The 14506-nt window shown below is 59.0% G+C and overlaps 1 protein-coding gene across 2 annotated transcripts; it reads left to right on the top strand.

Moving 5' to 3' along the window:
* The first annotated feature begins 5095 nt into the window (after positions 1 to 5095).
* Positions 5096 to 14486, top strand: TSPEAR (thrombospondin type laminin G domain and EAR repeats). 2 transcript variants are annotated; one of them, XM_068692204.1, is made up of 12 exons: positions 5096 to 5505; positions 6891 to 7111; positions 7206 to 7444; positions 7575 to 7665; positions 8139 to 8295; positions 8778 to 8909; positions 9910 to 10142; positions 10730 to 10916; positions 11182 to 11411; positions 11705 to 11892; positions 12258 to 12359; positions 12734 to 14486. In XM_068692204.1, the coding sequence occupies exons 1-12, from the start codon at positions 5412 to 5414 to the stop codon at positions 12885 to 12887; spliced, it is 2028 nt and encodes a 675-aa protein (XP_068548305.1). In that variant the 5' UTR covers positions 5096 to 5411; the 3' UTR covers positions 12888 to 14486. The 2 variants fall into 2 exon arrangements, with proteins under 2 accessions (XP_068548305.1, XP_068548306.1); XM_068692205.1 differs by having other exon boundaries at positions 12609 to 12900.
* Positions 14487 to 14506: the final 20 nt, after the last annotated feature.

Raw genomic sequence — 14506 nt, 5'->3', positions numbered from 1 at the left:
TTTGGCAAATTGAGGCCCAAATTTGTACTGACACGACAACAGCTTCAGGCGAGCCCAATCTGCCGGGGGTTCATCAGGCTCTCGGGCTCTCCAGGACCAGGCATTTCTTGCAAGAAGCTCCTGACCCTCATGGTATAGTTGAGCCCTGGGAGGCTGGAGACCTCACAAGACCACCCTAGCCTTATCAGGGGCTTGTTTGGCTGCTAGGAGAGGACCCGGTAAGGTCTCTTGTGTGCGTGGCTCCTGCTGGGCCACAGACAGGACTCTGGCAGGCTCAGGAGCAAACTTTAGTGGCCGTTTTGTCTCTGCTGAGCCTGCCTGTGATGGATTTACGCGGGCATTTCTCCTGCTCTGCTGCTTCAGCAGGCGTCGCCGCCCTTTTCTGCTGGTTTGATGGCTGGTGCAGGGCGAGGGGTGCCAGGCGGACAGGCTGGCTGGATGTCTTCAAACCCACTTTGGTGAGAGGCTGAGTTCTGCCCGTGGCTCAGCGTTTTGGCTCTGCTGTGCCCCTCCTTGCCCCCGCTGGCTCCAGCACCCCCTGGCTCTCACCGAGTCCCCCCGGGAGTGAGCAGCTCGCCGCAGCCTCGTGGTCGTCTCTCCGAAGGAAGGCTTCAAAGGCAGGGGCAGCAGCGCTGCACTGGGAGAGGAAGGGCTGTAATTAGAGCTGCAATCAAGGTGCAATCAAGGGCTTGCTCGTCCTGCCCCTGCTCGTACACAGCCCTGTTTCCTCCTGCTGCCCAGCATGAGTCCGGTGCTCACGACCTGCTACTGCCTGGCAGACGGATGGCAGCAGGACGGGTCCCCATGGCTGGGGTGCTTACTGGGCTCCTGCCTCTGTGCCAGAGCATCCTAGAGGTGTCTGACCATGCTCAGGGCTCTGGAGAGCAGATGGGGACAGGGGCTGCCCTCGGTGTGTCGGGTGGCCTAGCTGAGGAAGCCGCCCGAGTCGGGTGGCAAATGCCCTGGGTCGGGCCGTGTCCAAACAGCTCCAAGCGTAGCGGGGCCTCTGTGTGGCGGCCGGCGTCTCTGGGTAGCAGCAACGCACCGGAGGAATCGGCCCTGAGAAAGTCTGGAAAAACAATAGCAATTGTTCTCTGTCTTTGTTCCCTTCCCTCCCCGGATGTTGCGGCAGAAGGAGCCGCGCTCGGCGCCTTGCGGGTGGGCAGAGCGAGCGCAGCTGCTGCTGCCCCTGCCCCAGCGGCACGCTGACCCTGCAAGCTGGAGCCCAGAGGCGTCCTCGTAACGAGCAGCCTTTTTCCAAGAAACGGGCTCGTTAAAATGTGCAGGGCCTCGGCACCAGACGGTAAACATGGCACCGCTCTTTCCAAAGCCTGAATCATCGCAGTTAGAATAATGAGAGCTGTACACGGGCGAGCGATGGCATCGGGCCACGATTCTGTTTGTCACAGGGCGAGACGTTTCCTCGCAGCTACGGAGCCAAGCGGTGCGGAGCAGTGGTGCAGGCGGCGTGGTCCCAGCCCCATGGCCAGGATCTGGTGCCTGGGCTGGGAAAGCTCTGGCGGTGCTGGGGCTGGTGGCACCTCCGCCTTTTCCTCCCCCCTTGGGTGACCCTAGGTGGGCTTCAGGGGACACAGAGATGCTGTGCCCAGCACTTGCTGCACTGCACTGAGCTCTGAGCAGAGCCCTATGTCCCCTTTCCTGTCCCTGCAGGTCCTCAGTGATCCCAGGCACCTGGGGATAGGTCCTGGGGCTTCCTTGGCTTGGCTTCTGCTGTCAGCCGCCGTCTGCATGCTGCAGGCTGGAGCGTGTGGTCAGCTGCTGGCTGCCCGCATCAAAGGGTCCAGCGCTCCCTGCGGGGTGGCTGTGGGGATCCCTCTGTGCGTGGGGAGCAGCCCCGGGGCGCAGGCGTTACCCCAGGCAGCCCGTGGGGAGGTGCAGCTCGTGGGTTGCTCAGCCAACCCCTCCTGCTCGCAATTCCCCACACAGAGCATTTAGGTTAGCTGCTGCTCCCGGCGGAGGAAGGCTGGCAGGTTTGTAAAACCCTTCCCTGTCTCGCCTCGCAGCTTGCAGGTGTGCACTCCGCAAACCTCAGGGGTCTCAGGGCTGCCACTGAAGAGGTGCAGAGCTGGGAGCAGGGAGCAGCGAATGTGTGATGGGAAAGCTTCACCTCCTTCACGGCCTCTGGTTATTCCCTTCTCAGAAAGACCCTCGCCAAGGTCAGAGGCCAGGCAGGCTGTCGTGTTGCAGGCAGAACTGCCCTGTCCCCATCACACCCCATCATCGCCTGTCGGTCCCCCTCGGTTATTCTGCCTCCACGTGGAGCCAAGACCTACAGAAAACACACGGAGAACCGTTTCCATAGCTTAAATGCTCTTAGGCACTCGTCTGTGGTGACCTCCATTCAAGTAGCAGTGATCGGCCAGAAATGTTTGTGGTCCTGGAGGTGGCTCAGCCCCTGGCAAGGGGCCTGGGTCTGCTGGGGAGAGCAAAAAGGGGCAGAAAAAGGGAAAAGCCACGGTCAGTGAAGGGCAAACAAGGGATCAGGCTGTTTGTCCAGTGTAGAGGAGAAGCAAGGGACGAGTGCTCTGTGCTGGGAAACTGCCAGCGAGACGCGCAGCGCTGGAGCTGCTGTGGGCTTTTTTGATGCCGTTCCTAAAAGCGGTGCCTTTCACAATCTGCCTGGTCCTTTGCCCAAACTTTCCTGGGAAAACCTCTCCAAAATTTCTGGGAATTGAGTTTTTCACAAAGGGGTCAGGTTAACGGCAGTTACGGGCGCTGCACAATGCTGACAGCTTTACTGGTGTGGGGATTTCTTGTGGGAACTCGGTTCAGAAGGAGAGGAGCTCATGAAGGAGGACGCCTGCCTGGGCTTTCCTCCCCTCTCTGCTTGCTCCTGTTTGCTGCTGCTTCTCCCCTGTTTGTTTGGTGTCCAACGCAGTTTGTGTGAGGACGTAAATGGGAGCTGCCAAAGCAGCATGAGGGGTCTCCACGTGTCCTGCAGCAGAGCTTTCCATCCCATGGCATGGCCGAGGAGTGGGACCCTGTCCCTTTATTCAGCACCACCACCACAAGCTCTGGCAGTGCTGCTGGATTTGGCCGTGCCCCTGAGGCGTGGTGCTCAGGGGTCCCTCTGGGTTCTGCCGTGGCAGTGCCCCTACATGTGCTGCATTTTAGGGAGAAGGAGCTCTTGCCACGTGTCGGGATTAAAGACTGAAATGTAACAGTCATCCCCAAAATGTGGCTGGTGCCTGCAAATAACAAATGAGCTACAGTTGTGGAAACGCAGAAGCATCGTCCTGTGTGCAGGGCCCGGCAGTGATCGAGGTGCCCTCCTAGCCCCGTCCCCTGCATGTAAGCTCTGCTTGCTGCGTGTTGTCTCCAGCCATGTTTCTCAACCTTTCCTAATCCAGGGACGGCCAAACCTTTTTGGGAGAAGTCCAAGGATCATTTTGTTCAGAGCTGCCACATGGTTTTATTTACCGCCCAGAAGAACTAGGCAAACGTCTTGCTGTTTTTCCTCCTTTCTTCCATCCTCCCTTGGTTGCTTGTGCGCGCAGGAATGTGAGCACACTTAGAGACAATTTTGCAGACTGCTTCCTAACGCTGCTGGGACAAGGAGCAGCTCCTGGACCAAGTGTGGCCGTGGGCTTCTAGAGGCGGCCCCGTGCCCGTGTTTAACATCACGATTTGGTTTCTGTGGGCCAGCCCACGGCACTTCACTCGCTCTCCTCTGCTGTGCCAGGTTCCCGAGGCCAAGAAGGGTGAAATCCTTTAGGACCACCAGTGTCCCTCTCCTTGCTGCCTTCAGCCTCAAGCTTCAGGGCCAGCCCTGTTTGTTAGCAGTGTGTGGCTGAAAAGCAAGCCCACGCTGCTGGGCTCAGTGCTGCCTTGCTTCTCCTTTACGCTGACAAACAGCGATTTTTCTTTCCCAGAAAGAAAAAAATTCCCCAGGAATTTTTCTGCCCTAGGAAGTTCCTGGGTTCCTCCGCTGCTGGAGGGCACGACCTCACGTCTGGAGCTGTCCCCAGCGACTGCTTTTTGCCCAGGGATGTTCTCAAAGGTGGCTGTGTCCCCTTGGGAAGACAAAACCCTGCTGTTCCTGCGGTGCTGGGGCCATGCTGGTCGGCACCAGCGGGAGCTGTGGTCCTCGGGCAGCTCGCACAAGTCCCACTGCTTATGTAAATCCCCCGCCGAGGGTGGCGGGGCCGCGCTGCCAGCTCCTGGAGCCGTGCTTAACTGGACACATGTGTGCGGCCTCGCGGCGTGCGGCGGCGCCGAGCCGCCTTTGTGCCAACCTGTCGGGAGGCTGGGGCTGGCAGCCAGCGGTGCCTCTCCTCTGGATGGAGCTGCACGGGCACGATGCCCTAAATCGGGGAGGGGAGCACCCCTGGTGGCATGCAGAGGTGCCCGGGACTTTTGGGCAGCTCCGGGCACGGGGCAGCTTGTCGCAAGGCTTGGGGCCGAGGTGCGTGTTGGTGGGTACAGCTCTGGATGTTCCTCCCCGACAAAAGCCCGGGTTTTGCAGTGCAGCTCTTTGTCATTTTGCCCTGGCTGTCAGCTTTCTATTCTGCCATTTGCCTCGCAGGAAGACTTTGGGGGGGGAGGGGGAGAGCTAATTTCAATTGTTCAGAGGATGGAAGTAACTTGTTTTGTGGCTAGAGAAAACGAGCAGAGCTTGCTGTGCGCAGGGAGTTTTTCCACTGCTGTCTCTCGTTTGAATACTGTAACCTCGAGGGTTTCCAAAGTGGTGTGTGGCACGTTTCTGCCTTCCTCGCAGCAGATTTGCTCCTGCTACCTGGCTGTGGGCTGCGAGCTTTGTGATGGGCATGGCCAGAGTGGCCGTGCATCACCTGCACTGAGGGAAAAATCCATCTTGTAGGGTCTGGCTGTTTTTTGGGCAGGGTTGGGTGGACTAGAGTGGATGGTGGATCTCCCCTGTACAGGCTGGGATCTTGCTCGGAAAGCAGGGGGCTTTTGGGTACAGCAAGGTGCCCACCTCGGCCTCCACAGGCAGGGGCGGCTTTCCCACCTCTCCCCACGTGACCCCAGAAAAATGAATCACCAAAACCGAAAGGAAGCAAAGCAAAAAAAAAAAAAAAAGAAAAAATCCCTCCCCAGAGCTGCCTTCCAGAGGGTTGGGCAAAAGATAAAAGCTCTGTGAGGAAACGGGGCTCCTCCTCTCCCCCCGCGCCTTGCCATTTAAATGTCTGCACGCAGGCTGAGCCCACACTGCCCTGCAGCCTCCTCGGCAGCCCCAGCACCCGGCGTGATGCCCACGCAGGGGGACGCAGGAGATGGGTGTTAGCCCCCGGCCCGCAGCGGCTCGGCCCTGAGCAGTGCTCGCAGCAGCCCCGCGGGAGGACCATGCGAGGGCACCGGGGGCTGTGAGCATCCATCCCTCCATCCATCCATCCGTCGGGGTGGATGGACCCCCTGCGGCCAGCCCCCCCATGTCGGCCTCACTGCTGCTCTGGGCCGTCCTCCTCCACTGGGCCTCCGGCGGGGGCCTTGCCCGGGGCGGCAGGACGTGGCAGCACTGCACAGGTAGGAGCTGGGACTGGCGGCAAGGGAGGGCAGCTCGGAGGCGTTAGTGGGAAATACTGGGGGGCTTTCAGCTCCCCGTGCTGCTGGAGCAGCCCCCAGGAAGTGTGCTGTGCTGCAGGGTGCCCCATACCAGGCATGTTTGGATACCCCTGTGGGTTGTCTCGGGGTGACGGATGCATCCTAAGCCCTCCTGGTGGCAAAACTGCCCCGGGAGGTTCCTGACTTGTCCCTCCAGCCGTGGAGCCACTGCTCCCACTGCCCCTCCTGCACCCCCAGCCAGCAGCGTCCCACAACCCCCGGGTCTGTGCTCCTGCTGCAGAGCATGGTCCCGGTGGCTGCTGATCGTTAGCAGCAGCTGATGTGGGAGGCAAACTGGGACTCATGTCTTTGGTTTTAGCTGGAAACTGCCTCAGCGAGGACACGGCCCTGCCTGCCTTCTCCAGGCACAGCCTCCAGCCTTTGGGCTAATCCCTTCCACCCTTGGGGCAGCCCGGGGGATGCTAAACCCTTCTGCAAACCTGAGCCTGAATTCAGCTTGTGCTATTTGCTTGAGAAAAAAAAAAAATAATCAGAAAGCGGTTGTTTCCTGACAGCCGTGCACTTTTTTCTGGTCCTTTCCTAAGCGAAGTGCCTGGGGAGGGTGTGCTTCCTCACCCCGGCTGTTTCAACCCCACTACGTGCCCAGCCAGCCTTGCTGATGGCTCCCTCCTGCTTGGCCTCCCCTCTGTGCTTAAGCAGAGGGGATTTTGGTACAAATGGGGACTAAGGGCCCGTGAGCTGGATGTGTGACAAGCAGAGGGCCACTGCATGGACCAACTCCTGGCAGGAACGCGCTCCGTGTGGGGGCTCGGAGCTGCCTGCGCCCCAGCTGCATGCAAGCAGGGGGTTGTCTCCCAGTGCCGTTTTTTCAGCTGGGTGGTGCCCAAGGGCTGTGCGTGTTCTTTTCTCATCTGGGGGAAAGTATAATTATTTAATGAGAGCTTTTCACATCCGCTGGGGAAGTGCCTGTGTGCAGCTGGGGCTGGGGCAGGGCCTGCTGTGCCCCCTGCCCTGGGGACAGGAGCAGGAGCCTGTTGTGCCAGCACACTCGTGGGCACTTCCCTGCTCTCCCGGCTCTGGCTGTGGGCTCTGGTGCCAGCTGGACAGATGGGAGCAGAGCCCTTGGAAGCTCACAGAGTGGGGATCAGCACGTGGGGTGCTTCATGCCATCGAGACCCCGCCACAGCATCCTCCCTGTGGGGTGGGGAGGCCGGCCTTGGCCCCTGCGGTGTTGCAGAGCGCTGTAGCTAACGCTGGACATGGGTTTGCTGCCCTGAGCGAGCAGGGGAGCTCGAGGGCAGGGCGGCTGGCACAGCCGTGACGTTTCCCACGGTCTCTCTGCATAGACCTGCGCCCGCTGGACATCCTCTCGGAGGTGGTGCCGGCCGGCGGCCTGGCCCGCGGCCTGCGGGTGTTCCAAGTGCAGGGGGTGCGCGGCCTCCAGCTCGCCGCCGCCTGGCCCCGGGCCTTGGGCTTCCCCGCCTCGCGCCTCTTCGTCCACTGCGACCGCTTCCCTGAAGAGTTCTCCATTATCGTCACCCTGAGAGTCCTCGACGTCCCCGCCAAGGTAAGCGCTGCCGCTGGGGGCCGGGACCGGCCCCTGTCGTCGGGTGTGAGGCCGGGAGAGGAGCGGGCAGACCTTCCCTGGCCTCCTCCTGCAGAGGAACGAGTACATCTTCACGCTGATGGCCGAGGAGAGCCCCAGCGTGCTGGTGGGGCTCCGCTACGCGCCCAGCAAGCTCCACTTCCTCTTCTGGAGCCAGGAGCGCTCCAGCGGCTGGCAGACCCGCGTCACCTTCCGCAACGTCTCCCTGGCAGACAGCCGCTGGCACACGCTCGTCCTGGCCGTCTCCGGCCAGTCCTTCTCGCTGACGGTGGACTGCAGCAGCCCCAAGGACGTGTAGGTCGGGGGCAGCTCCTGGGGGGCTTGGGGGAGAGGTGCTGGGGGACGCAGAGGGCAGGAGGTGCTCTGCTGGGTGGTTGTGTCCCCCAGCCGCCACCACGACGTTATCATCCTCTGCCTGCTGCAGGGTGCTGGAGACGCCATTTCCAGCTTCTCTGTCTGTGAAGAGAGCCAGATTTTACCTGGGCAACAGGAGGAGAAGGAAAGGCTTGTTCACGGTAGGTGTCCCTTGTGTCACCAGGTCGCTGCGGGGCAGGGGTCCCCAGGCAGATCAGGGTGAAGGTGCTGTGTGCGTGGTCGTGGGGGGACCTCTGCTTGGCTGGCAGCCCGTGGCCTCCTGGCTGCACGGACTTGATGGGACAAATGTGCAACAGCTGGTGGCACAGTCTCGTTAATACAAAAATTACACCTGGGCCTGCCTGGTTCTGAGAAGTGGTGGCAGTGAAAGCCTTCTGCAGCTAACACAGCCCCTGCCAGTGCTCCAGCCATGTCAGCTGTTAAACTGCCCAGGTCAGAGGTTTTGGCACGTAATGGTGATCTGAGAAACGTGTGTGAATCACACCGAGTCGTAGCCTGGGAAGGAGGGAAGCAAACAGGAGTCTGGGGGGCAGCTCAGGTCGTGAACCACCTGCAGCTTCCATTTCCCAGCCTCACAGGACTCGCTCCTGTTCCCCTGCTCCTGCTTTCCCAGGGTCTGCTGAGGCAGCTCGTCCTGCTGCCAGGAGCCGACGCCACCCCTCGGATATGCCCGGCTGTGAATTTTGAAGCAGCCACGCTCTCCATCCCCGCTGTTCTCCAGGACGTGCCGGTGAAGTCAGCGAGCAACGAGGTGCTGAAGTACCCCTACGGTCAGTGCTCGCCAGCGGGTGCTCGGGGCGCTTGGCTCTGTCCTGCCAGTGTTGCAGGGGGCTTGTTGCATGTAGGAGGGCATGGAGCAGGAGCATTTCCTAAGAACCCTGGAAGTCTCCCCTGGGGATAACAGAGAGAGATCTGGGTGGCTTGAACTTGGGAAAAGGAGGAGGAGAAGCCGGGTAGCTCGGGGGGCAGGTGGGCACTGCTACGGGGTGACAGGGACTGGGGTCCATGTGAATCCAGCCTGAAGAAGAGAGGTGAGACTCGAGCCTCCCTGGTAACATGGTGGCCATGGGCTCACACTGCTGGTGCCAGCAGCCCCCTGGGTGCCAGCAGCCGGCCATCTGGCTCAGGGCCAGGATGCTGTGTCCTCTGGTGCCCACCGGGATGTTCAGCCTGCTGTGTGTCTTGGGGTGAGCCTCTTCCTTCCTCCATCACGTGCATTAAGGGCGCCTGCCTTGCTCCTGTTTGTGCCCAGAGACTGACATGAAGGTGACCCTGGGGTCCCGTCCACCCTGCACCAAGCAGGAGAAGGCGCAGTTCTGGTTCAACGCCCCCCGGAGAGGGCTGTACCTCTGTGATGGCAGCACCTGGATTTCCATGCTGGAAGGTACCTAAATGCCATGCATGATGCTTGCTGGGAGGGGGGAAGCTCTTCCAGCATGAGAGGAGCAGAGATTCACCCTCGGTGGCACTGGGGCCAGGAACCAAGGACGTTGACAACCAGCAGGGTGATACAGTGGGGTTGTCTCTGCATGCTGCTTCTGTCTGTGCCTACATCAGTACTCTCAGTGCAGCTCTGGATTCACTCACATAGTGTCTGTGCTGTCTGTCCGTGCTGTGCTGTCTGTCCCTCCCCGTCCTTCTCAGGTCAGTCTGCCTGAGCAGGACAGCTCCGGCCACCAGGTGCTGGGCTGCTTCCTGCTGCGGGTCCCCAGTGTGTGCGTGTTGCTGGTGCCAAAGTGCTCGCGGGTAGAGGGGAAGGAGCAGAAGGACTCCTCAGCCCCTGGAGATAGTGGGGCGAGCAGTGGGAAGGTGACAGTGGCAGGTCCCCATGTTCTTCCAGCCCTACTGGCCTTGGTGCAGAAAATAGCAGGGCAACACTGGAGCACCCAGGCCTTGCAGGAAAGAGGATGGACTTTGAAAATAAAACTCAAATTTCACCCACATGCTCACAATTACCAAAATCCGTCTCCAGACAGTCATAGAATATCCCGAATTGGAAGGGACACACAAGGATCATCACTCAGGACTACCTAAAAATAAAGGCGTGTGTGAGGGCATTGCTGCTTCTTACACTGCAGCAGCCTGGGTGCCGCGACCACCTCCCTGGGCACCGGCCTGCCCAGGCTTCAGCGTGAGAGCATGGAGCAGGAGGCACAGAACAACCAAGTGATCCTTTGCCCCTCTTCTGGGGCTTTTCTTATGACAGCAACCATGTGCTGGGTTTGGACGAGTTTTTTGTCTTCTCCAGGAGCTGGCAGCAGTTGGTTTCCCCATCCCTGCCTACCTCTGGAAGCCATCAGGACTTGTACCGTGCATCTCGGTGCTGAGCGCATCTCACAGCAGGGCCATCCAGTTCTGAGTTCTCCTTTCTGATGGTTTTCTAGCCAAACAGCGGCTGGACTATGTGGAGGAGCACCAGAGCCTGGTGACCAACTCGGAGACAATGGGCATCGAGGTCTTCACCATCCCAAAAGTGGGTCTCTTTGCGGCCACTGCCAACCGGTACACCCCCCCGGGGTCAGCCGTCTACAAGTGGACTGATGGGAAGTTTGTGCCCTACCAGAACATCCCCACCTACCAAGCTCAGTCCTGGAAGTATTTCACCATAGGGAAAAAGGTGAGTCTGCCTGGAAGGTTGTTTCAGGGCTGCGCGAAGCTGCAGGTGGCCCACGCTGGCTTCCCTTCACCTAGCCCAGGGCAGACCTGTGTCTCAGGCATGGTGCAGGGGGTAAATCCTCATCGCATGTGTCTTTGACAGAGTCACGCTGATGCATGTATTCACCAGGTTAGGGTCCATCCTAGGGACTGCCCCCTGTTTGCTGAGGCACAGCTGCACCCACCCAGGCAACTGTCAGCCCCCGATGCTGGCAGGATCTTCCTGTGGGGTCATCCCCTTGCAAGGAGCTCCAGGCCAGGCAAAAAATCATCTGCTGAGAGCTGCAGGGCTCCCAGGGGAGTTTGGATTTTCCCTACCCTGGTACCACCTGTCCTGGCTGCAGGGTTTTTCTTTGGCCTGGAAAATATTTTATTTCAGGGCACCATTATCATTTTTCCTGTTGTCATTTTACCTGTGATTTTTTTGTTCTGAACAACCTTTCCCCGTGGGAAGCCTCCCAGCCTCCCAACCCATCCTTGTCCTGCCCGTGCTTGTATGTGCCCCCGTGAGAGGAGAAAAACGAGATGTCCTGGCTTGTTATTTTTCAGATCTTCCTAGCAGTGGCTAATTTTGAGCAGAACGACAGGGGTCAGGAGTTCTCTGTAATATACAAGTGGAGCCACAGGAAGGAGAAATTCATCACCCATCAGAGGATCACCACGCACAGCGCTAGGGACTGGGAGGCATTTGTCATTGAGGGAGAGGCTTTCCTCGCGGTGGTCAACCACAGAGAAGGTACCCGCCCCCCCCTCCTGGGACGGGGCCAGCTTTTTGTTGGAATAATAATAAATAAATAGGTAATGATTAGGCTCTGGCTGGAGCTTCAGGAAGTTTCCAGGCTCTCCACCACACCAGGGGCAAGTGGAAATGCTCCCAGGGTCCTCTCCTCAGGGGGTGAAGGGCTCCCACGTGATAAGGCTGGCAAATACTGCCTCGTCTGACCTGCTTCTGGGTCTTTATTCTATTCTTTCCTCACTCTGCATGTCCTTGTCTCCCGCAGGGAATAACCACAACATAGACAGTGTGATATACAGGTGGAACCCCCGGACCGGGCTCTTTGAAACCAACCAGACCATCCCTACCTCTGGTGCCTACGACTGGGAATTTTTCACCATTGGGCCATATTCCTTCCTGGCCGTGGCCAACACGTTTAATGGCACATCCACAAAGATCTACTCACACATCTACATCTGGCTCCGTGGCTCTTTCCAGCTCTTCCAGTCTATTCTGGTAAGGTTACCCACTGCTCACACACTGCTTCTCAGTTCCCCTCTGGGTTGAGACAAGCCAGGGAATAATTTTGATGGCTGGTCCTCTTTAGTCCTCTGAAAAGGTAGCAAGAGTTTCCCGCTGGTTCTCCCCTAGGAATTGACCAAGGGAAGTTTGTCTTCTTCCTTGGAAGGTCTTAAGACCGGGTAGCATCCACACTGCACCCCTGTCAGGTTCACCACACTTCCTAGCGTGCTTGACTTGCAAAAGGCTTGTCCCATGTGATGCTTCTTGGGTGGCTTCTTTCCCCTCAGACCTTTGGTGCTGCCGACTGGGAGGTCTTTCATATCGGGGACAGAGTCTTCCTGGCTGTCGCCAACAGCCACAGCTACGACAGTGGGATGCCAGTGCCCTCTAATTTCTATGCCATCAACTCCTCCATCTATGAGCTGAACGTCACGGCCCAGATGTTTGTCAAATTCCAGGATCTCCTCACCTACAGGTACCTGTGCAAAGAGCGGGGGTGCTCCTGGTATTACTCTGAGCACCCCAAACTGCATACGGGTCTCCTGGAGGGCCCGGAGAGTTCACGGGGGCTCGCATGCTGCTGGAGCATGAAACTGATGGGGAGGGCAATGGGAGACGAGGCCTGGGCACTGAATCCCAGTGGGAATTAAGGGAAGGCCTTGGATTTGAGAAGAAGGAGGGATTTTCTTTCAGGAGCAGCCTGGGAAGACTGGGGTTTCCCAGACCTGGAAGATTGGGGCTGGGGATGTCCGGGTGCCTGGAAGTGGGGTCAGAGCAGGGTGGCAGGGCTCGGTGTGGGGTCATTGCATCTCACCCACCTCTGCCTGCTTCATCCCCCAGCGCCCTGGACTGGGAGTTCTTCTCGATGGGGGACGACTCCTTTCTGGTGGTAGCAAACTCCTTCGATGGCTTCACCTTCTCTGTTAACAGTATTATCTACAGGTACTGCTGCATGGCTGGGGCAGGGCGAGCTCTCCAACAGACCTGGGGGCAGCAGGAGGACACGGGCACTCCTGTCCCTGCCTGAGGGGCCAGGTCCCAGCCTCATGCCTGCACTGACTGGCTGGGTGCAGGACACCCCATGGGGAAGACACAGCCGTGGGGACGGGCGGGTGGCTCTTTGCTCTCCTGGAGAGAGCACAGGGAGGGTGCAAGGGGAGACAGATAGGCCTGCTCCCTGTCTCTGCACAGGCCTCCAGGCAGGAAGGGAAGCCCTCACCCTGAAGCACTGCATGGAGGTGGAAGGTGCCAGGCTCCAGGTCCGGCTTTCCTGCCCACTTTTAGTGCCCCCGGAGCTAACTGCCCTCCCCGTGCAGGTGGCAAGGCTATGAAGGCTTCGTAGCAGTTCACCACCTTCCCACCGTTGGCTGTAGAGACTGGGAGGCGTTTAACACCACCGAGGGCTCCTACCTCATCTACTCCAGTGCCAAGGAGCCACTTTCCAAGGTGCTGAAGCTGAAAACCACATGAGGTGGCCGAGGCGTACTCAGCTCCTTGCCGGGACTGGGACGAGCAAGGGCGTGGAAGTGGGAAGACCCCAGCCCGGAACAGACGAAGCCCAGGGACAACTGCAGCATCCACCCGGGGACGGCTGGCTGTGCGTGCCACAGGGCAGAGAGGAGGACAGGAGCTGCCGGGCTCAGCAGCCTCCAGCCAGGAGTGTCCCAGAGCCCTGCTGTCCACAGCTAGAGCTCATGCAAAGCCAGGGAAGAAAAAGCCCAAGCAGAGCGTGTGCTCTTGGGTCGGGCATGTGGCAGTGGGGAGGAAATGACGTGGGAGAAGGTGGGGAAAAGTTGGCTTCAGCTTGGCTCTGGCTGCCCGACACCAGGGGCCCCAAAGCTGGCGAGGATCCCATGGCCCCACACGGCACGCCGTGCCTCGTGCCTGGGCTGTCTCTGGGGGTCCCTCTCCGCACCACCGCCTGCTGACCCTCCCCTCCACCGTGGCTGCTCTTGGTTGTCCTTGCTGAGAGACGTGTGTGTATTGTACAAACCCACGGACCCGCTGCACAGCTGCAGCTGGCAGGCAGAGGCATTTGTCATGGCCGGCATTGCCTAGGTGGCAGGGCAGGCGCGCTCCTGGGCACTCATCCCGAGGGTTTTGTGGGTGTGTTGGCGTGTTGCTGGCCTCCACTGCCTTGTCTGGTCCTTACACCCCTGTGCGCAGGGTTAGGGATGCTTTTCCTCGCCTTTATCTGGGGTGATCTATTGCTTAACCAGGGCTCCAATAAACTGCGTGCACCCCTCCATGAAAGCTGCAGGAAGTCGAGCTGCTCTGCCCACAATGGGGGCTCCTCCTTTGGTCCCTAAAACCCCTCCAGGTATCCTCGGTTTTGATTTAAGGTTAATTGCACGCAGACATAGAGCTGCAGTGATTACAAAACGCCTCCCTCCCACCCGCAGCTCTGCACACCCCACCCAGACACACACGGGGTGCTGCAGGATGGGGGTGTCGAGACGGGCACCACCTGGGAGCCTCTGCCCCTGCTTCCAGCTTCAACGTGGGATGTGGTGGTTTGCAGCTCTGAGTTCCCATCTCAGCAACGCCAAGTGTTAGAAAAGTGGTGAGTCAAGACTCCCGAGATCATCAGGCTGGCTTAATCACCACTGGGTTTTTTAAATAACAAAACCTGGAGTTCTTTTACCATCTGGTCCATGAGCTGGCACAAGTCACTTTTCCAAGGGTTTTGCCAAAGCAGGGATTTAGAGATGACTTTGTGTTTTAAGGGAAGCAATGAGTTTGCTTTAACAGCCCGGCTGTGGGAGCTGGAGCTTAGAAAGGAGCCACTGAATATCTCTGTAAGGGGCAGAAATAGTGGGGGGATCTCAAAGGTGCCCCCAGTCCTTCAGGGGGTGAGGCAGGTGGACCTTCTTCCCTCCACTATTTGGTGCTCAGCCATGAGTCCCTTCTCCCACTCTCGGTGGTGGGGGGACACCAGGGGCAGATACTGAGCAGGCTGTGTTGAAGCCTCAGCACACAGCTTGCTTCCCAACAGCTCCTTTTTTTTATTCCAAACATGACGAGACATCCGTGTGGCCAGCATTGTGGGCGAGTCTGCGAGTGAATTGGATTTGTGCAGGAAGACTTGG

The sequence above is a fragment of the Anas acuta genome, chromosome 9 (genome assembly GCF_963932015.1).
Source record: "Anas acuta chromosome 9, bAnaAcu1.1, whole genome shotgun sequence".
NCBI classification, from domain to species: domain Eukaryota; kingdom Metazoa; phylum Chordata; class Aves; order Anseriformes; family Anatidae; genus Anas; species Anas acuta.
Note: the sequence above shows the minus strand (reverse complement) of the source record. Positions and strands in the feature narration are given on the sequence as shown.

Coding starts and splice junctions, on each gene's coding strand:
- TSPEAR (XM_068692204.1), top strand. CDS start 5,412: ATGTCGGCCTCACTGCTGCTCTGGGCCGTCCTCCTCCACTGGGCCTCC. Junction 7,666..8,138: donor GAAGGAAAGGCTTGTTCACG/GTAGGTGTCCCT, acceptor CTGCTTTCCCAG/GGTCTGCTGAGGCAGCTCGT. Junction 12,360..12,733: donor GTTAACAGTATTATCTACAG/GTACTGCTGCAT, acceptor CTCCCCGTGCAG/GTGGCAAGGCTATGAAGGCT.